The following is a 19,885-nucleotide window of genomic DNA, read 5'->3' as shown; positions in this document are numbered from 1 at the left end:
CCAGTGTGGATAGGAAGAAAGAGCTGAATCACACCTTTGTACAAAGCCCCCTTAAGTCTAAAATCAGACACGATGAGTCTGTGCTGGATTCTTTGACAGTTTACCTCTCAAGCCAGATAAAGGCCATAAAAATATCAGTTAATTAGCTGGCAAGTACCATGTCACTTTAGGAAGTCAAAGTAAAGCCTTCATTGCAATGATTTTTCAATGATTCATTCAGCAATGAAAGACCAATGAATATTTCATTGATGTATGGTAAGTGCTGTTTAATAAAACTGAAGGTATAATAGTGGTGAAAATGCAAAGGCACTTAGTCAGCCAATTATCAGTGGCTTCATATTAACGTTAAAACACCTTCACCTCAGATATGAAGCCAGGGTAATGCAGTTATGATACTCTGTTCAGTGGAGGTGCATTGCTGCTGCATCCTTGCCTTTATCTTCCAATGGCTGTTGCTAGCTGACATGCATTTCTCCTGCTTCTTTGTCCTGGTCACACATCCAGATACAAGTAAAACAAAGTTGAAGGACTTCACTTTTCTTCCCGTCTTTATTTGAGTAGGCTAAATTCTAGGTGAAAATTATTATTGTTAATGGTCACTTTCTGGTGGTTCAGAAGAAGAAATTACTCTTAGACAAACCAAGAAAACAAAGAAGGAGGGGTTGAAGTCTAGCACACAGAGAATTGAAGCTTTCAAACACACTTTGTTCTCAATCAGTGCAAAATTGAAAATTCCAACATTTTGCTTGAAGTATTGCCTTAGATAATTCAAAGTATTTTGGGGTATAGGTATGTGTATATATGCATACCCCAAATACTCAAAGTTATTTTGAATACGTATGTATAGAGCTAATAGAGTATAGATTGTAACACAAACTAAAGTGATGAAATAAGAAATCAGTTTAAATAAAATCTGAAAAGATATTTTCACACTGGAAAAGCAACTACTAAATTAAATTATTTATTATGTGCCAGTTTTTCCAGACATTTAAGTGTCAGTGAAACATTGTATTGTAATAAAAATACTTAAATGTTAACATAAACTTTTAGTGATGAATTAGACCATGGAGTATAATATCTCTTTTGCTTCTTAAGAAGAGGCTTGTACATAAACACTTAATGGAGCAGAAGTTATCCTTTTATTCCTGTCCTATTATAGTCCCCTATGAAGTGTGTGTTCTGCAGGTGATGACACTTCCCTCACTATTTAAACGAGCTGTTAAGTGTCCAGGATTGAGAATAAGTGGGTTTTGACTGGAGGAGAAAATTCTTGTCTGGCCACAAAGTATACAGCAGGAACCCAGCCTTCAGGTCAGCATCACTTCTAACATAACACTCAGCTGATCAGTCTCTTCCCACTAACTTTGGAGATAAGGCAGGAAAGCTCTGAGAGTGCACATCTCTCTCTTTTATTCAGAGCAGGAAGCACTTGACATGTGAGAGTAACTGAGTGCCAAGGCCTTGTTATAACAGCATTATTGTGCCACTTGTGACCCAACACACAAAGACCACAGTCCAGACTCAGGTCTTGTGTCCCCTCTGTGTGGGGTCTTAGAAAAAAATGGCTCTCCAGCTGCCTCAGAGGTGCCATCTATCTCAGGTGGCTCCCAGTGGCTCCAAGGTTTGTCACAGGCCTGGTGCTGCCATTGGCAGCTTGTGCACTGCCTTCCTCAGGACTACTTGCTCTACTGTTTTCTCTTAATTCCTTGCAAATTTGTGTCAGACATCTAGTTTGAAGGGCAGGTGTCGGCCAATAAATGCAGAAGCTTCTCTCTGAAATGGAGGATGTGAACCCTCTTCCTCCAAATTATTATTACAATTTTGAAATTAAGGGGCTCTCAGGCAAAGATACGGGAATTAGGAATAGCAGTTCTTTACTGGGAAAATTAAGATAGAAGTGCAGTATTACAAAGAACAATCCCAACCCTGCCAGAGTCAGAATCCAAGCTGACACCCATCAGTCAGTCAGGGTGGTGGCAGCAGTCCCATTCCATGGTGGCTGCATCCTCCTGCAGTGGCAGATGTGGTTCAGCTGGAGCAGTGCTCCTGGAGAAGGTGCAGTTTCCTCTGAAGGTCCAGGGATGATGTGGAAAAGGTCCAGTGTTCCTCTGGAATCCAGTGGAAGGAAGGTATCTTGCTGTCCAAAATCTCAGTTTTTATTTAGGTAGGAAAGTCTTGGCTCTTCCCCTGGCTGGAGCATCTCCCAATGGGATGATATAATTTTATCAGTCATACAGTGGGACTGAATGGCCCAGCAGCAGATGATATGTTCCTGGAGGGAGGATGGGCTGTGGAAAGACAAAGATGATTTCCCTAGCTGGTTTAAAGATGGCCCATTAGCAGATAGTATGTGCCACGGAGATAAGGGTCACTGCCCCACCCAGCTTCAACAGGTGGTGATAGAATATGCATTTCTGGCCACATTCTATATTGAAGCCTGAGACAGACAGGAAAAGAATTCACACTCTACAGAAAAAAAGACCAAACACCATCAGGCATGTGGCATCACTGGATATGGAGCAGCAGCCTGGTGCAGGATGTAGGGACAATGGGGTGATCTCAAATGTGGGTTTTTTTCAAAGCAAAGCTTGTCCATTGCCATAGAGTGTAGTCTAATCAGGGTCTCAGATATGTAAAAAATCACAGCTTGGCTTACTGGAATTTTTGCCTACTCATTTGAGAGGGGTGTGAATCTCTATAAAGTTGGCCCAAGTTCCATCCTGGCAATGAAACAAATTTTCCCTGGTTTCATTACAGAAATGTTTCCCACCTCTAGCAATGGAAGGCACAAAATACAAAGATTTAGTAGACTCACCACAGTAATAATGGCTGTGTACAACAGAGTAAATCCAATGAACAATGTGCTTTATTTGGCAGAAATGCGTCAGCTGGTTGGAAGTGGCTCTAACAAAATACTCTTGGTCTCTTCAGATACTTGTCATGTTTAACTGCTCCTACACCTAATTTAGTATAGTTCAGCTCTTCTGTGCAATAAAGACACTATGGCAAGTCAGGTAACCAGGATATTTTGAGACTTAAAAATAGTGTTCGTGCATTAGAACATATTTAAACTCTAAGCCATAAACTGGGTAAAAAGCTACAAGCTGCCAAATCAGTGTGATCTCCAGCTCTGGAAAAAGTATGTATCACAGGAGCCAGTTGTTGAGCTCAGGTAATAGCAGAGCACTGCTGGAAGATCTGCAGCAAAAGCTGTTGTCATCGAGTCTGTCCTGCAGCACCGGCGAGGTGTCAGCAGATCTGTGCTTCTGCAGGGCTGTTGTCAGTGGCCTTTAAAGCCAAGAGGCCAAGCCCTTCTGTCCTGGTCTTTGGGTCAGACTCAGTGACTGAGCTTGATGCTTTTGCATAGTATGAGGCATCTGCAGCTGCATGACCAGGGAGGTGTTGCAACATCCCTGTCTGGAGAGTTTTGGTCTCACTGCTTCATGCAGAGAGTGCCAGGAGTGTCTTGGTCCTGCATCTCAAGTGTATTCTGCATTAAATAGAAGGCTTTTGTTTAGGCAAATGCTTCCAAATGGGTGAAGGAAATTACATCCAGCTGGGGCTGGTCACCAGTGGCTTGTTACTGTTTCATAACTTCACTGATGATCAGGAGCCCCTCTGATCTTGAAGGGGATTGAGGGCACCCTCAGTCGGTTTGTGGATGACACCAAGTTGGGCCAGACTGTGGATCTGCTGAAGGGTGGCTTTTTTTACTTCTCCCAAGTAACAAGTGATGGGACAAGAGTAAATAGCCTAAAGTTGTACCAGGGGAGGTTTAGATTGAGATAAGGAATAATTTCTTCACCAAAAGGGTCATCAAACACTGGAATAGGCTGCCCAGGGACTTGGTTGAATTGCCTTCGCTGGAAGAATTTTAAAGTTTCTTAGTGTAGACATGGCATATGGGGACATGGGCTATTGAGGACTTGATAGTTCTGGATTAACTGCTCAACTCAATGATCTTAAAGGTATTTTCCAACCTGAACAACTCTGTGATCCTATAAATTTTCAAAGAAAATAGCTGTTCTGTGAGCATTCAGCACTACACGGCTCTAAACAAGAGTGTGCTGTGCTGACCACTGCACTGCCTGCAGCCAGCAGGTGATTCCTAATTGATGGTGTTAGAATTAAAGGAAAATCTATATTAGAACATTAGTGCCTTACAGTGTAGGTAACTTAAAACACTGTGTTGTGCAGAACTGTGTGAATGAACTGTAGGCAATTAGAAGAAATCTCCATAGCCTTAAAGAATCCTATGGAGATATTCATAATCCTACAGTATCCTCAGGTCCTAATACTGCTCTGCAGGGTGCTTTTAAGACTTGCTCTTTACTTATTGTGGTGATTGTTTTTGGAGCCAACTGTCATTGTAGTTTCCAGAAAATACTTTGATAATAGGCCAATATTGCACATTGAGTGCTTTCTAACTGCCATTGCAGCTTCTGGCAGCAGGTAGAAAAATCATTACAGCTGTGAGATACTTCTTTCTCTGAAAGATTGCTCTATTTTTATGATACTTTTTTTCTTTTTTAAATAACAGCTTCATTTAAAATGGAAAATTAAATCCTTTTTTATTTTCAGTCATTCCCAGTTTATAAGCTGTCCTTTCTCATAAAGTCAGGACTCTTCCTTGACTGGGATGCAGAGTTAACTTTTCAAATGCATTTAGGATGGCAGTGAAGGGGGGGGTGTGAGGGGGTCTCACTCTCTCTCTCCCTCTTGCAGGAGCACAGAAACCCCCTCGCCCATGTCCCTGAGCCCATCCCCCATCAGCTCTGCTGGAAGCAGCACGGGCACCGCCAGCTCATCCTCGGTGGGGACCATCACCATCCCCCAGCGCATCCACCACATGGCTGCCAGCCACGTCAACATCACCAACAATGTCCTGCGCAGCTACGAGCACTGGGACATGGCTGACAAGCTGACCAAGGAGAACAAAGGTGCCACCCTCTCTGCTTTTCTGTGTCCCCTTTGGCTCCCCAGCTTCAGCTTTCCCTGTATTCTCTGGATTTGGACCCAGAACCACCGCGTCTAAGATCACAACTGTGACAGCTTGAGCAAACAGACCAAATCTGCTTGCTGGTCGCTGCAGCCAATGCATATCTTCTCTTGTCAGGCACAGAGGGAGATGTGTAACACATGCTGAACATGAGGTTATCAGAGCAGCTGGCAAATAATTTAGCGAACTCAAGCCCCAAGTGATGAGAGCTTTTAAGTCTGCAAATTCGTTCACAGTTTCAGCCTCTTCTAGAGCACTGAGGTTATTTTCAGACTGCTCTGTCAACGGGTTTAAGACTATTAAGATGCTGGCTGGGATAATAAGCAAACATTAGATGTTATGTTTATGTGGGGAGTCCAATTAGGAGATGTCCGCTGAAAGCCATGACCTTGACTCTCCTATGATTGGATTGCAAATCTATTTTTATATTCCTAATAACAAAATGTAAGTCTTTACCACAGTCATTTCAAAGGAGTTTTGGCAAGTAGTTTGTGACTGGGTTATATCAAGTATAGTGAAGTGGCTGAGATTTAACTGAGGGATAAATTTGGCCTGTTGGCCACCTGTGAACTTCCCCGTGACAGTGTAATTATTCAGATTCCAGCTTTGGGCTTACACAAATCACTGAGAAGGCTTCCTTTGACACTAGAGGTGCAGAGCCTAACTAGGAAATAGTCTCATCATGAGTTGGCTCATTCTCTTAAATTATAGTGAGATTTCAGATGGCCGACTTGTCCTGACAAATGTGCTTGCTGTATGCAGTTTGATCTTACTCCTATAAATGTCAGTGGCAAATTTCCACTGATTTAGAGAAACTGAGCTTGATATTTATAGAGTTTTATGTCTGAATGGTAGGTCATAATGATCCATCCCTGGATGAGGAACAATAATAGAAGTTCTGTCCAGTCCTCCCCACTGCTTCTTGTCTTTGTTCACATTGATTAATTTAGTGGCAGTGCAATCATTTTGGATTTTTTCCATAGCTGCATCCATTTTCACAAAATGTGAAAGCAATTCCCTGTCAAATGTAATGCAGAATGTTACAGTGGGAATGCAGAAGGATGCCCTGATAGGAGGAAGAGATGGTGATAATCTTGTAATTAGCCCTGTGTGTTGTGGAGTTGTTAAATGTTCTACTTGGTATTAAATCAAAATAGCTCAGGCGTTCAGCCAGCAGACAGAAAATGTACCCAGCTATTGCTGTTATCATTCCTAGAGCTGGATGAGAAAAAACCTGCTGACTCTCTTCCTGCATTTTCCTCCCTACTCTCTTCTTTGTTCTCATTTTGATTTACAATCAAATAAACCCAGTTCTGCAAAGTCATATAGGGGGAATACTCTTTATTCAGATGGGTAGCCCCTTTGACTTTACTGGAACTGGATGCGTGAATAAGCATTTCTCACATGAGCAAGGCATTTAAGGTTGTGACCTGTTCTTTCATATCTTGTTTCACAATCTGCAGAACTGTTACAGGGAATGCAAAGTTCATGTTACTTCAAATTTCATTTAAGTATTGTAAACCATCGGAGAGAGATCAGACTTTCCTACATGCTGTAGCATGTCTGCCTTTATATATTTTCTGGAAAGATACCTCATTTCTAATTAAGTACTTGAGTTAAAGTTGTGCTTAAACACAAACTGCAATTTGAAAAATTCATGGTGTAGCAAAAAGAGTATGAGGGCTGTTGTAGTACTCCACAGGTCTTCATCATACCACATGAGGGATTCTCTTTTAAAAAGGATGTATTCAAGACACTTTGATGTAAGAAATGTTGCAGTGTTTCATGGAAACTGTTTGTAATTGTTTTAGTAGATGTCATCTGCACTTCTCAAATAATTCAAAGCACCTTTGTTTTGTTGGCTGGAACAGGACTCACCCCTTTCTTTGTAGTGATCTCCAGTCCATCTTTGCCAGCTGTCTCAGCTCTGATGCACTGCCCAAGCTCTGGTGCACTGGCCTGTGGTCTGGGGGTTGATGACTGCCCCGTGACAGCAAACAGGACAGTGCAAACCCCAGACTCTGATGATCTGAGTCCCAGATCATCATTTGGTCTCTCTCCCAGGAGCTTGGGCAGTCAGTTCATTATAAAAAAATGAGATTTTTTCCCCCCTTCCATGGAAATAGAAATAATATCAAAACCAGAATAAGCCCACAAACCTGTAAAGAAACCACAAAAAGATAAAATTTTAGTTCCTTTAAAGAAAAAACAACAACCAGGTTCAGTTACTTTTGTGAGTTTCTGTGGTCAGCTCTCATTGTTTCTGTTGTCTTCTGAATCACAGGGTGTGTCTTGCATAGGAATATGTCCTTCATGATCTCTCCTGAGATGGGTATAAAAACTGTGGCCTAATAGCAATTACCTCCAGGTCTTATTGCTGTCATAAATGTTTCTTAGGTCATGCCCATGCAGTCACAAGAAATTTCCTCTGCATTGCAGGAGCTGTGCAGCCGCCCCTTGTCCACGGCTGTCAGCTTAGGTTTTGTGCTCCTCTGTGTCTGCCTGCACACTCCCAGTTTGAACTTGACTCATGTCCAGCTGGCTCAGAGCAACAAGACAGAAGCCTTTCTTTGTCAGCCTGACAAAAGATGTGCCATTAAAATAAAAATGCATAGCAAGAGGGAGAACAGCAGAACTGTGACCCACCAAGCTGATCTGTTTTGAAAAGGAAAGCAGGAACATATTGCCATGTACCTCTGGTGGAATTTCCCCTGGCCCACAGAGTTGAGAATGTGGGGAGAGTAGATGGAGTTTGGCATAAATCTGTGTCTGTAGTGGGCCAAACTAAACTGCAGATTTCCCAAAGCCCGTGGGATGATTTGTGTTGGATTACCTAAAGTGGTGTTGTTCACCATCTATAACATCAAACTCTCAGCTGACTTTACAAGATCAGATCATTTTTTAATGCTTCTGAAAAAAGCAGGATTTCTTCTCTGCAGTAGAAAGCTATAAGCTCTGTAGGGAGCAAGACCTGTTCTCTCATGCATAAATATATTAAGTGGCTTCAGTGCTTGTAGCTTTTTCTAGAAATGTTAACCTGAAATTAGGCTTTAAGGTGATTTCTCAGTGTTTAAAGCAATTATTGTGTACTTGAGCCTAGAATGAGATCTCTAGAATGCAAGCAAGATACTGCATTATTTCATTTCAAAATGTATTGATTTTACACTGAAGGAGGGGAATGAATGATAGAGAAAGGAAGATTAAAAGTAGCTGCTGGCTGCAGCATCTGAGCAGCACTGGTGCTAGCCCTGAGCTCTCATTATGCTTGCCTCCAGCCAAATCACTTTGTGCTCTGATGCTGCTGCTCTCAGGCTGACCAGGGTCAGGCTGTCAATACTTGGATAGAGGACCTCAAAGCAACACTTACTTGCTGAAGAAAGTACTGATAATGATTTTGTACCCGGCATCTGCTCTCCTGAAGTGCAGCCAATGCAGTGCTGGCTAGCTCAGTGCACTGGATTGCAGACAGGGTGAGAATGTGAGAGCTCAGCCATTCCTTACTGTGATTGTTGGTTGTTATCTGAGCTCTGAGGGGCTTTAACTGAGAGTGGGTTCCCACTTGCCTAAATATAGCATAAGTGTTGTATATGTGGGAATGCCTGTGCCCCAGCATAAAGAACTGTGGGAGAATACCAGACACAATTCAGTTCTCCATTGACAGCAATTAGGAAAGTTCTGGTGGCCCTAACAGGATTAGTCTTTCACCCAGAGAGCATCTAACATGACATAAAGTAAACTGGTGTGTCGCTTTCTAACTGGGGCTTTCTGTTCAGTGACTTCCTGTTAACCCTTCCCAACTAGGAATCCCAGGGTTGGGATTCTTCCCCATTAGAGATTCCCATCTCCAAGGTGTTGTTTTCCTGCTGTGTTGTCTCTCTCCTCTTCCTCCCCTACTCCCAACCCACACATCCTCTGGGCCTGCAGCTGCAGTAGGATTAGCAGATGACCAAAACTGCTGCAATGTCAGTAAAAGAAATAAGAGGGTGGGGAAAAGAGCAAGAAAAGTCTTCTTGTCCAGAAAGATCCAGTCTAGCCCTTCGTGTCTGGGAAAGAGTACAGCATGGAAAAGTAATGCAAGATTTCACTGCCAGCTATTTAAATCATACAGTCAGCAAACCTAATCTCAAAAAACTGACAGTGCAGATCATCAGAGTTGAAGGAAGACTGTTGGCAACTGCTCATACCATCCTGTGGTAGACTTCCAGCATGGATAATCTAATTTGGTTTGTTTCAATATATTGTTGTTTAAATTCTTTCTTACAGACTATGTGCTCATGTGCACAACCATCTTTAGAACTCACTGTTACACTGTGCTGCTTCTGAGTGGAAAATGATGGTAAATCATATCTCTATTTCTGTACCATTGCCTGAAACAATTGCTTCTGTTTCTTGTGTATTGCAGAGTTCTTTCTAGACCTGGACTCAGTGATGGGACCCTTAACACAACACAGCAGTATGACCAATCTGGTTCGTTACATTCGCCAGGGACTCCACTGGCTCCGCATTGAGGCTCATTTGTTGTAGTGACTGCTGCCCTGTTCATGACATCCCCATCCTCCTACCTCTACCAGCGCAGAGACGATCACTGGTGGAACTCCACTCATTTTTGGAAGTTTATTCATGTAACTTCATTTTTATTGCCTTTTTTAATACCCTATCTATTGGAAGTAGAAGTCACCATAAATGAAAGTTATGACTCAAGAGCAGTATGTGTTGTACCATCTAATCCTTTTTGACAATTTTCTATGCCTTGTGTCTCCTGGATCCTGCCATCCTTATGTGCTTTATGGAGCGGTACATTCCCTGCAGTATTGTTTTAAGTCCATGCTGCCTTCAAGTGAAAACAAGAAAAGCACTTTGAGAAGATATGGATTCCTGAGAAATAGTACAAAGCATCTTAAATATTTGAGGGTATATATGAGAAGTCCCTTCTGAAATAAATTGGTAGAAGTTACAGCTATTCATTCAAAATCATCCTCTGAACCTGAACCAAGCTTTTTGACGCTAATTCTGGCATCATTACCTGACTCAGTACATTCCTAAAATTTCTTACTTCCTATAGGTCTAATCTCTAAAAGAGAATGTTGAATATCTTACAGGTACATAATGTAAGATCACCAAAGGTGTTAAGAGGTAAAAGGTTGAAGGAATGCCTCATTAAAGAATGATGACACACTATGCAATGAGGTTTTGATATTCCATTCTTCCTGTTTATTGTTGACTTAATAATTTCAGTAGGCAGCAGAATTTATTGAAATTTTTAGGCGGTTTCAAAATGTTAGTTTTCTTAGTCTTACCTACAATTCCTGAATTTTGTTTCTGTTTTACTGTTCAGTCTCAAACAAATACTTATCCAGTATTTCATAGAACAATCTCTCCTTGCATAGTGACTCACTGAAAGCAGGACTGCTGCACTCTAAGCATTGATATTGTATGTAGAATTCCATTAGCAAGTGTATGCAGATTCTTCATTAATTATCTAGAAGTTTAACTAACTAGCCACTGTTGAAACATTGTAATTCCATGTGGCATCAATTTTCACCTGTTTTGTTCATTTCAGAGCATTAGAAACAAACAGTATTATCTTGCTATCTTGAAAACAATGTCAAATTAAATAAAATCATCAGATTTATGCAAAAGCAATATAACATTTGTTTAATAATGGCCATGAATACTTCAGTCAGATTACCTTTTTTCCAAGCTCTGCATCTGTTTACCCATGCTGTCATGTTTTGGACCATTCCTCTAATGCGTGAATAATAATGAGACAATTCAGATAGAATTTCAAAGCAATTGTGAATAAATTGCACCATTTCACATTTGCTCTTTCCTCTTATGTTTTTTTTCCCTGTTATAAACTGCACTTCTCTTCTGGTGCCACTGCAAGGAGCGCTGGTGCATGAAACAAAACAAAATGAATTTATATCAATAATTTGCAAAACTTTAAATGGTCTCATCTCATTCTTGCTATAATGCCTGCATACCTTACTGAACTGTAAAATCCACTTTTATAAACAGAAAATGCTCATAGCCATGTAAATATTATTCTGTCTCATCTCATTGAAATAATACAATATGTGTATTAAATGCCATCCAGATATTAGTTAATTGCAATTACCTTCTGCTTTATACACCTGTATATTTTTTAATCTGGTGAGTTACTGGATTCTACTGACTGGATTGAGACCAGATAAATAGGACAAATTTGCATTTCAAAGATTCAGACTGTTAAGATTTTTAGATTGGGCCTTGAATATTTGCAATAAGAATAGTTTAAGGTCTCTGCCCAGTGCACATTTAAGACAAACATTTCTGTAGCTGTTGCATATTAGCTCCCTGTAGTACTACCTTTTCTCAAAAATCAGTAATTCCTAACATTCTGTTCCACAAGACTGGAAGTCTAAACATAGTCGATGTGCATCATTAGAGAAATCATCCAGTGTAGGGTTTTCTGCAAAGGACATTTGCAGAACATGCACATCCTGTATTACCTGCACATTCCTGTTCCTGAAGTGGTTGAGTCACCCTTACCTGTTCTCTGAGGGTTTCAGTAACGTGGCTGAAACCTGAATCTGGCACATTGGTCATGCTGACTCTGGCCCCAGTAGCTAATGAATAAAATTAATAAAACAGCAGTGAGAACTATTCAGAAATGCAGATGAATGGTGGTGATCGGGGGTTTTTTAAAGAAAAAGAAAATGAACCATTTGAAATAATTTTTTTAACACGTCGAATACTTGAGTTGAAGTAAGGTTGGGCTGGTTTTGTCATAAGCCAGAGTTTTCCATTCTTTTTTCAAGTAACTATTCAGTCTAATTCAATGCATTGTCATCACTTGCTCCTTTAATGTCGATTGAAATCCAAGACTTCCTTGTATTTACAAGGGATAGCGATGTCTTGAAATAGTCTTCAGACACAGGACTCTTCAGAGTTTGCTGCAGTCACTCAGTGATCACCATGTATTATCTTTTCCCCATTGCTTGTGGTAAAAAGCCTCCTATCTCTAAATTTATCCCATGTTCACAATCTTTTGCTTAAACAGCTTAAGGAATTAGACCTGCTGATTTTTGTATCCTGTGACTTAGGTTGAAATATATGCTGAATCAATGGCATGATGATAAGAAGTCCAGCTGTCAAGTCTAGGATCACAAGCCAACTTACTATTTAGCAGTCTTGTTTCAAAAGCGGCTTAGAAACAAATTAAATATGGAGAGTAAATTACTGTCTTATCTCTGGGGATGATGCTTCTTTTGGATTAGTTGTTAAGGATTATTGCACTTTTACAGGCACTATATTCATCTCATTTCAATTGCCAACATGTCATCTTCATGGAATCATTTTACCCCTTAAAATACTACTTCTAGCAGAGCTAATCAAATGAGATTGTTTGTTTGTTTGTTTCAATTCATGGGAAAGCAGCATGACTGTGCTTGGGCATTTCAAATGTCTACACTTAAAACTGCCCAATTCAGGTTTAAAACTCATGAACCAAGCACCAAAAATTACAAGATTGGCTTAAAGTTGTGATTTGGTTTGGTTTTTTTTTTTTTTGTATGGTGTTTGGTTTTGTTTAGTTTTAGGGTTTGTTTTGTTTTATTTTGTTTTGTTTTTTTTTTAAATAAACTCTTTGGTTCTTGTATTGCCTTCTGGATGCTGAGGTTTGGGACTGATTTCATGACACAAGGGTAAGCCAAGGGCGGGAACTGACACGTTTGTTTTTAATAATGATAAACTGGAATAGTGATGCAATCTCTTGACTTATGTAGCTGGATTTAAGGACACCAAGTTTCTTAAAACATTGCCAGAACTGACAAGATTGTAATTTGTGACTCATGCCTGAGGAGGTTTGGAGCAATATGGAGAGTTCAGCAGTGAAGGGAACAGGCCTGTAAAGGGCTTAACTCAGGCATTTGGGGTGCAAGACCCAAGAGCAGCAAAGTCCTAAATGCTCAAGAGTGGCATTTACATAGCACTTAACCTCCACTTCAAGGGCTGCAGCAGGTCTTAGTGTGCAGGCAGAGTATCAGCTCCAAGTGCAGTAATGTGTGTTGGGTGCTTGAGAGCAGAAAAGCCTTTTTGTGATAGTGTTGGTGGCTACTTTCACAGCTTGCATCTCATAGCTAAATTTCACTTTTTCTTATATTTTCTTTGGATGTTCAATTATTTAAATATTCTCTCTGTGAATAGATTACCTAATTTATAAATTATCTCCTTTGAAAGTTAGAGACAGATCTGTTGATAGTTATGTGGGGGATTTTCAAAAAATAGTATTTGAGATCTTAATTCCTCCTAAAGAAACAAAATAAGCCAATTGAATCTGGAATTTAATTTCCATGTTTTTTTTTAATTTCACAGATTTTATTATGTTCTTCTATTACGACAGTTTAGATTCACTGATGTTTTTTAGGTACTTTGGAAAAAACTTGCAGTGAGGTTTTTATCAGCATTTAATGCTGTCTAAATGAAATTACTGGTTTTGTGGATGCAAATTAACAGATAACAAAAATGGGGCTGGTAAGGATTCTGACTTAAGTATTAACATACTTCATTACTTGAAGTTCAAGAGAAACTCCATGCAGCACTGAACCAAGCTCATGAGTGTGTGTACACATCTGTGTGGACTTACATGTGGATTTGCAGCAGAGTCCCTGCTCATTTCTCCATAGCACAGGAGAAAAGATACGGGAGCTGTAAAGAGAAAACATTCCTACCACTGCTTGTTGTGGTGGTATTTATTCAAGTGTTCGTCTATAGTTTGTGCATGGTCCTATTTGCATCTACTGCCTCTTGCAGACAATGAAGGTGTGCAACAACTCTGTCATTTTAGTCCTGTGGTCCCTAAAGTCAGTGTAAGAACTGAGTGTGCTGTGTCAACGTGCTGTTTTTTCAGGTTAACTCATTTGCCATAGACCAGTGTCTTGCAGTTTTAAGAAAGACAAAATATCTAACAAGTCACCAAAGAAAATTAAGTTGTCATTCTGAAGCAAGTGTAGAAGTGTCCCAACTGTAGGCAGGCTGTGAATTAGTGGGTCTTTGCAAAGGGCCTTCCCTCTCAGCATCTCCCTGACCTCACCTGAATGCACTGGGAGTGAGGCAAAGGAGATTAGGATGGGAAACTAATCTACTGTCCTTCCAGTTTTACTTTACATGCTCTTTTATAACTACAGATAAAACAAGTCAATGCTGGGAGAGCTCAATTCCTCAGTTTCCAATAATTCTCTCAAACTTCCATGATATAACCAGAGCACACCAATGCATATAGACATTCTCTGTTGTACAATGAGATATGTCTAGGGACATGTTTTGATTGTATGACTTGATATTTAGCCTAAATGTATAGGCTAAAAGCTATTATAGTCTCCTTCATTACTGAAATCTCTCTGCCACCTTCCTGCCTGACTTAGTAGTCATCTTCTCCTCAGTACTCTTGTCAGACCTCTCTGATGAACTTGGTAGCTTTCCTTAAGCCATTTTGTTTCAGTGACATTTTGTCTTCCAAGATCAGTGATTCTGATCATCTCACACCAGTTTAAACCTCTTGTGGTGGTGAAGTCAGGATAATTGTGTTCAGATCTTGTGTTCACCTCAGGGGAGGATGTGGTTCTGTAGAGAGATGAGAGCAAATTCAGGTGCAGATGAGTTACTACATAAAACTGGTGTCAGATGAGAATCAAACCTGGCCTCATCAGGAGGCACTGCAGCAGAAATACTGTGATGAAAGCTGTTCCCAGAACCACAGGGTGTGTAGTGACATGTCAGGCAGCTCACTGGCACTGTAATCATATTAGGCAATGGTAAAGATGTCAAGAGTAGTTTAAAGAAAGTGGAGCAAGCTGCTGTGTCTGACATTTTGAATTTAAGCTGAGTGTGCTTCTTGGGAAAGGGGACTTACTACTGTTGTTGTGTCCTACAAAATAATACCTATACCATGGTGTCCTGTGAAATCAGAATATAGCACCACCATGTCCAATTCTTCAATGCACCTCAGAGTGCTACCTCATGTCACAGAGAGGTAATTCTTGTCACTACCCTGAAATCAACGTCCAGTCAAAACATTATTTTAACTTTATTTTCACAACAGAAGCAAGGACCAAGCCCAAAGGCCCAGTGGCCACTTTAGTCAGCATTGTGTGACCTGATGTTGCTTCCCACAGGCTGTGGAGCCACACAGAGAACTCCTGAGCCCTCAGCCTGCTCCAGCACCCATGTTGGACTGCTAAAGGACTGTGTGGTGTGAATCCCCACATAGCCCTGTCCACTGTACTGGGGGACCAGTGCTGTCCCCAAGAGGAGTGAAGGGCCCCAGCCCCACTGCCTAGGGGAGCAGAGCTGTGGCTCTGCATTTCTTTCAGGACTTGGTCCTCTGCAGCTGCAGATGGGATTTGAGCACTCAGCTGTACTTACACTGCATCTGGAAATGCCAGTCAAGTTGACAGAAGCCATGCACACAGTGACAGCATAGAATTCAGTCAATACCCACTGTACACAGAATTGAAATTTAAATTGTGGTGTCCAGGACCACTCATGCTTGCAGGACTCCAACTAAGACCCACTGGTGCCAATGTAAAAAGCCATGTGAGTGGACAATGCAGCTGATTGAGACTTGTTTTCTTCTTTTATTTTAACTGAGTTCCTCTATCTGCAAGTTCCATAAACTCTCTGTGCTAGATGTAAGTTTACTCACAGCTGTGTGAGTGTCACCCTGTTATAATACCACTAAATTATTCTTCAAGTACAGATAGCCCTGATTTCCACTCAGTTGTTTTCTTCTCAGAATTCAAAGGAAGGTCGGATTCTGAGGTGAATTGAATTGTTTTATTGAACAACAGTAACTACAACGAACCAAAATTTGAGCTAAGCAAATGTAGAGTAACTTGGCTCAACTTGTAGAATTCATGCCACCAAATTCTGTTGTTATGTTGCATTAGTGCAAGTCTTATGGAGCTTGATGAGTACTGTTTATCAAAGAAGAAGCTGGCTAACAAAAATCTCATAGCCTTACTAGAGTTACATTTATTAGGCCAGAACTTAAGTTGCATTAACCCAATTAATTGAATGGAATTCCATCCATTTTTGTTCTGGCTGGGCACTCATTTCACTGAAAGTAGTTCAAGGTCTCTGGACTAGAGCTGGAAGAACTGCAAGCAGATTTGCTCTTCGACCAGACCATGTGTTGACTCAGCCCTTGCTCAGGAAAACCACCTTTTACTTCAGTGACAAGCAACAATGTGATGGACACAGAGAAGCTTTGACCCACTGGCAGGAGACATTTACCCTTGAATTTATTGAATAACTGAATAGTGGATAGCAACACAAATATTTTATTTATAGCAGAGGTAGAGTACAAGTTCCTCAGCTCATGTAAACTGGTGTAGGAGTACTGATTTCAGTGGAGTTAATCCAATATGCACACACCAAGGAGCAAACCCTCTAACCCTAGACTAATTTTTGCCAGTGTATCTCTATGCAGATAAACTCTTAAAGCTTTTATCATCATGCCTTTTTACTGATCATGCCATTGGAATGATTAATGTACCATAATCCTTGCATGTGAGGAAATACTATACCTGCAAAACTATGCAGTGTAAAGCACATCATAAAACTGCTTTAGAGCACAGTCTGGAGACACGTTATCAGAAACAAGATGAACAGAGCATCTTTTGATCTGATGTTGATTACACCTCACTCTGCACTTCCAAAGCTGAGTTTTTCATACAGACTGAGTGATGGCTGCATGTTTCTGATGACTGTGGACCAAAGCTGCAGCTGATGTGCCTCTAAGTAGCTCTGTGGATATCAGTGCTGATTTACACCAGCTGAAAAACCAGTCCTCTCCCTTTTCATATTGTGCTGTATGCCCTAATGCAGCTTTATAAATGCACACTGAGGCTGAGCATATATTGAACTATTCAGATCCAGCATCAGATAAGTTCTGCTAAAAAAATTGGAGGGTAATTTCTGCCTGCCATCTAGGCTTGCACATATATGTTTTGGGTTTAACTAAAGGCATGTTGCAATTTCATTACCTCCCAGTTTAAATATTTACTGGCATCAGCATTAGCTTGCATAGAAAAATGGCGAATAAATTCAAACATATCACAAATGCTGTCAGTCTAGAGATGGAATCTGTTACTTTAGTTCAAAGACATTGCAGCAGGCTGAAGTGGTTTTTCTAAGCCAAATGGGTTCTGTACATTTAGAAGTCATGGCAAATATTTATCTTGGCCCAATTCTGTTCTTCCCCTGAGCATCCTGGTCGGCAGGTTGCTCCACTGAAGTCCACAGAAGTAACTGTGTGAATTGGTGCTCAGTACACAGATTGCAGGAGCAGGCACTGAACATGTTAGGTTGCTGCAATCAGGGGTTTAATTTTAGCCATATGTGTCATTTGAGGACATTTAAAAATCATGTACATTTTATCCAGACTGACAGTCCTTGTATTTCCATAACATATTGTATAATTTATTCCTGTCTGTATTTTTGCCATCTCTGGATTGCATATCTTCTGAATCTTAAATGCTGGGGTTTTTTCAAACCCACATTCAAAAGGTCTAGGACATACCATCACAGAATATGAAAACAAGTCAAAGATCTGGTGATGTTTTGCTTTGGTTTTTGAGCTTTCCTTCTGTTTGTGTTTTGGCTTGTCTGTGGTACTCCCAGAATTTTTGAAATGGCTCAACTCAATGAAAGTTTCTTCCTGTCTTTTGGGGGGATGGGGAACCAAAAAAAAAAACAAGAAAAAAAAAAAAAAACAAGAAAAAAAGCAAAATACAACTAAGGTTCAGGAAAAGAAATCCTGGCACACTTGGTGGGTGTTTGCTCTTCCTAACTGTCCTGATGTTTTAACCCCACCATGTTGGGAGTAGTCTAGTCTATGGGTTTTTTCACCCACCATTTCTGGCTGTTGTGGCAAATACTATTTTTTTTTCTTTTGTGTGTGTGTGTGCGTGTGCATGTATAATTAACCAAAATATCAGGAAAATTTATATATGCTTTCTTCTTGTTCCTGGAAATAGAGCAACATTATGACCTTATGGTCTTCCAGCAAAAGTTAGATTTAATTTCTGCATTGCAGTGCAACTTAATTAGCTATTGGAATTAGATTATGGTTTACTAAATGGCCTTTTACCTTATGTTCTTATGTTCTTATTTTTTATTTACTATTGAAGTAGCCTCTTTTTTTTCTCATGTGTGCAAGTATCATATCATTGCAATTCCACAAGGTGTCTTTGTTTTGAACAAGCATGATATTCTTGTAAAGTTTTAAGTATAAGTTACAATGTTTTGTACAGACCAAGGTAACTGTTAAAATGTCAAGCAATTACTGAAATGTTGTATAGTTATAAAAATTTGATTTCTTTTGCTTTATATGTATAAAATTGTATCTTGCCTGTTTTGCTTTGTATTTCCAACGTGTTGCACAATTATGCATTTTGTTTACATTTGTTCCTTCTTCAGAAAAAAAAAAGAAAGAAATAACAGTAATACTTTATGTACAAACATTTTAAATGTACTTTTGTTGTTTTTAAACACAATGTCTCTGTACAAATAATATTGGTTGAACTGGTACATTCGTGTCTCTCATAGAGGGATTAATCATACTGCCAGTGCATTGAATTATTTAAAAAAAAAAGTAAAATAAAATTTTTATGAAAATGTAACCCATTTTATCACTATAAATTATTCTGTCTTCTGCTATTTTGTCATTCTCCTCCCAGGATACAATAACTATGGTACAGTAAGTACTGTTTGTGGGAGAGCTGTCATTGGTTTTAATTTTTAATCAATGTGTTTGTGTCATTGTGGCAACTTAAAATGACTTGATGTTAGAAAATACTGTAGTGCTGATACCAGCAGTGAGGTAACGGGATCAATAATGTGCTCTCCCCATCCCTGAGAGGCCTCAGCTGCAAGGCAGCAGCCTAAATCCTGTCTGTCCCAAACCCAGCCCCAAGAGCAGAGGGGCCAGCCTTCCAAGGAGATGTGTTTTGGACAAGCAGCCCAGTGTGACTCAAGTGGTGCCACTCAGCATTGCTGAGCCTCTGCTTTGGTCCCCAGGCGCTTCCCAGCATGACAAAACTGGGAATGCCAGGTTTTATATTATCACTGCAGAAATAGCTCTGAGAGGCAGTGCCAGGAATACCAGCTCAGAAGAGATGTAAAGAGCTCTCTGGAGATACAGAGCAGTGATGTGGCTGCCCAGTGCTGAGCACTCGCTGCTGCTGCTGATGGGGCAGGCGAGGTCGAGGTGCCCGCGGGAGAGGCGAAGTGCAGCTCTCCCGACACAAAGTCCATCTCAGGTTGCTGTCCTCAAGCAAAAGAAGCCATTGCTGTGGTTTGCTTGCAGCCCCCAGGATCACAGTCCTGCTGAAAACGTTCCCATCTCAGGATGGAGGGTTGTGTGCTCTGGAGGTGCTGCAGGAAGGCGCGGCTGGTGGGGACGTCTCATCCCAGATGGTGTTGGGGAGGGGGTGGTGAGCCAGGTACAGGTGGTGTCACAGAAGAATGCCTGGAGAGCCACACCAGTAGGTGTTAGTCTGGATTTGAGGCTGAGTATGTGTTGTAATGTCCCCCCTAGAACAAGGGGCCAGTAGCTGGTATCTCTCAACTTCTCAGCACCATTCTGACCTTATGAAGCAGCTTAAAGCTCTCTGGTCTGACCAGACTTTTCCATCATCCCATTTGTCTGAATAGTTACCTGTAAAATGGGTGCTGGAGTCCCAGTCCTTCTTAGGCATAAGTCACATCAGAAGGAAATCTGGAATGGGTGTTTGGAGTACATTGTGTGTCACAGGTGCCCATTTTGTGTCCAAGGAGACAGAAAATATCTCAGAGAGACATTGTTTGGATCAGCAGGAGGGAGGGCAGGTGTGATGCTTTGTG

General features: G+C 40.7%; 1 protein-coding gene across 5 annotated transcripts in view; it reads left to right on the top strand.

Annotated features, from left to right (window-relative positions):
• The window catches only part of AFF2 (ALF transcription elongation factor 2), a 334,068-nt gene extending 315,407 nt beyond the window's left edge, over positions 1-18,661 (top strand). For 4 of the 5 annotated variants that reach the window (XM_079319011.1, XM_079319010.1, XM_079319012.1 and 1 more), the window contains 2 exons: positions 4,726-4,940; positions 9,402-18,661. In XM_079319011.1, coding sequence (XP_079175137.1) covers positions 4,726-4,940; positions 9,402-9,523 — 337 coding nt within the window. In that variant the 3' untranslated portion in view covers positions 9,524-18,661. The remainder of the gene's footprint in view (positions 1-4,725; positions 4,941-9,401) is intronic. The other variant, XM_079319013.1, reaches the window with a different exon arrangement.
• The last annotated feature ends 1,224 nt before the right edge of the window (positions 18,662-19,885 follow it).

Source organism: Erithacus rubecula (genome assembly GCF_903797595.1).
Source record: "Erithacus rubecula genome assembly, chromosome: 15".
Taxonomy (NCBI): domain Eukaryota; kingdom Metazoa; phylum Chordata; class Aves; order Passeriformes; family Muscicapidae; genus Erithacus; species Erithacus rubecula.
Note: the sequence above shows the minus strand (reverse complement) of the source record. Positions and strands in the feature narration are given on the sequence as shown.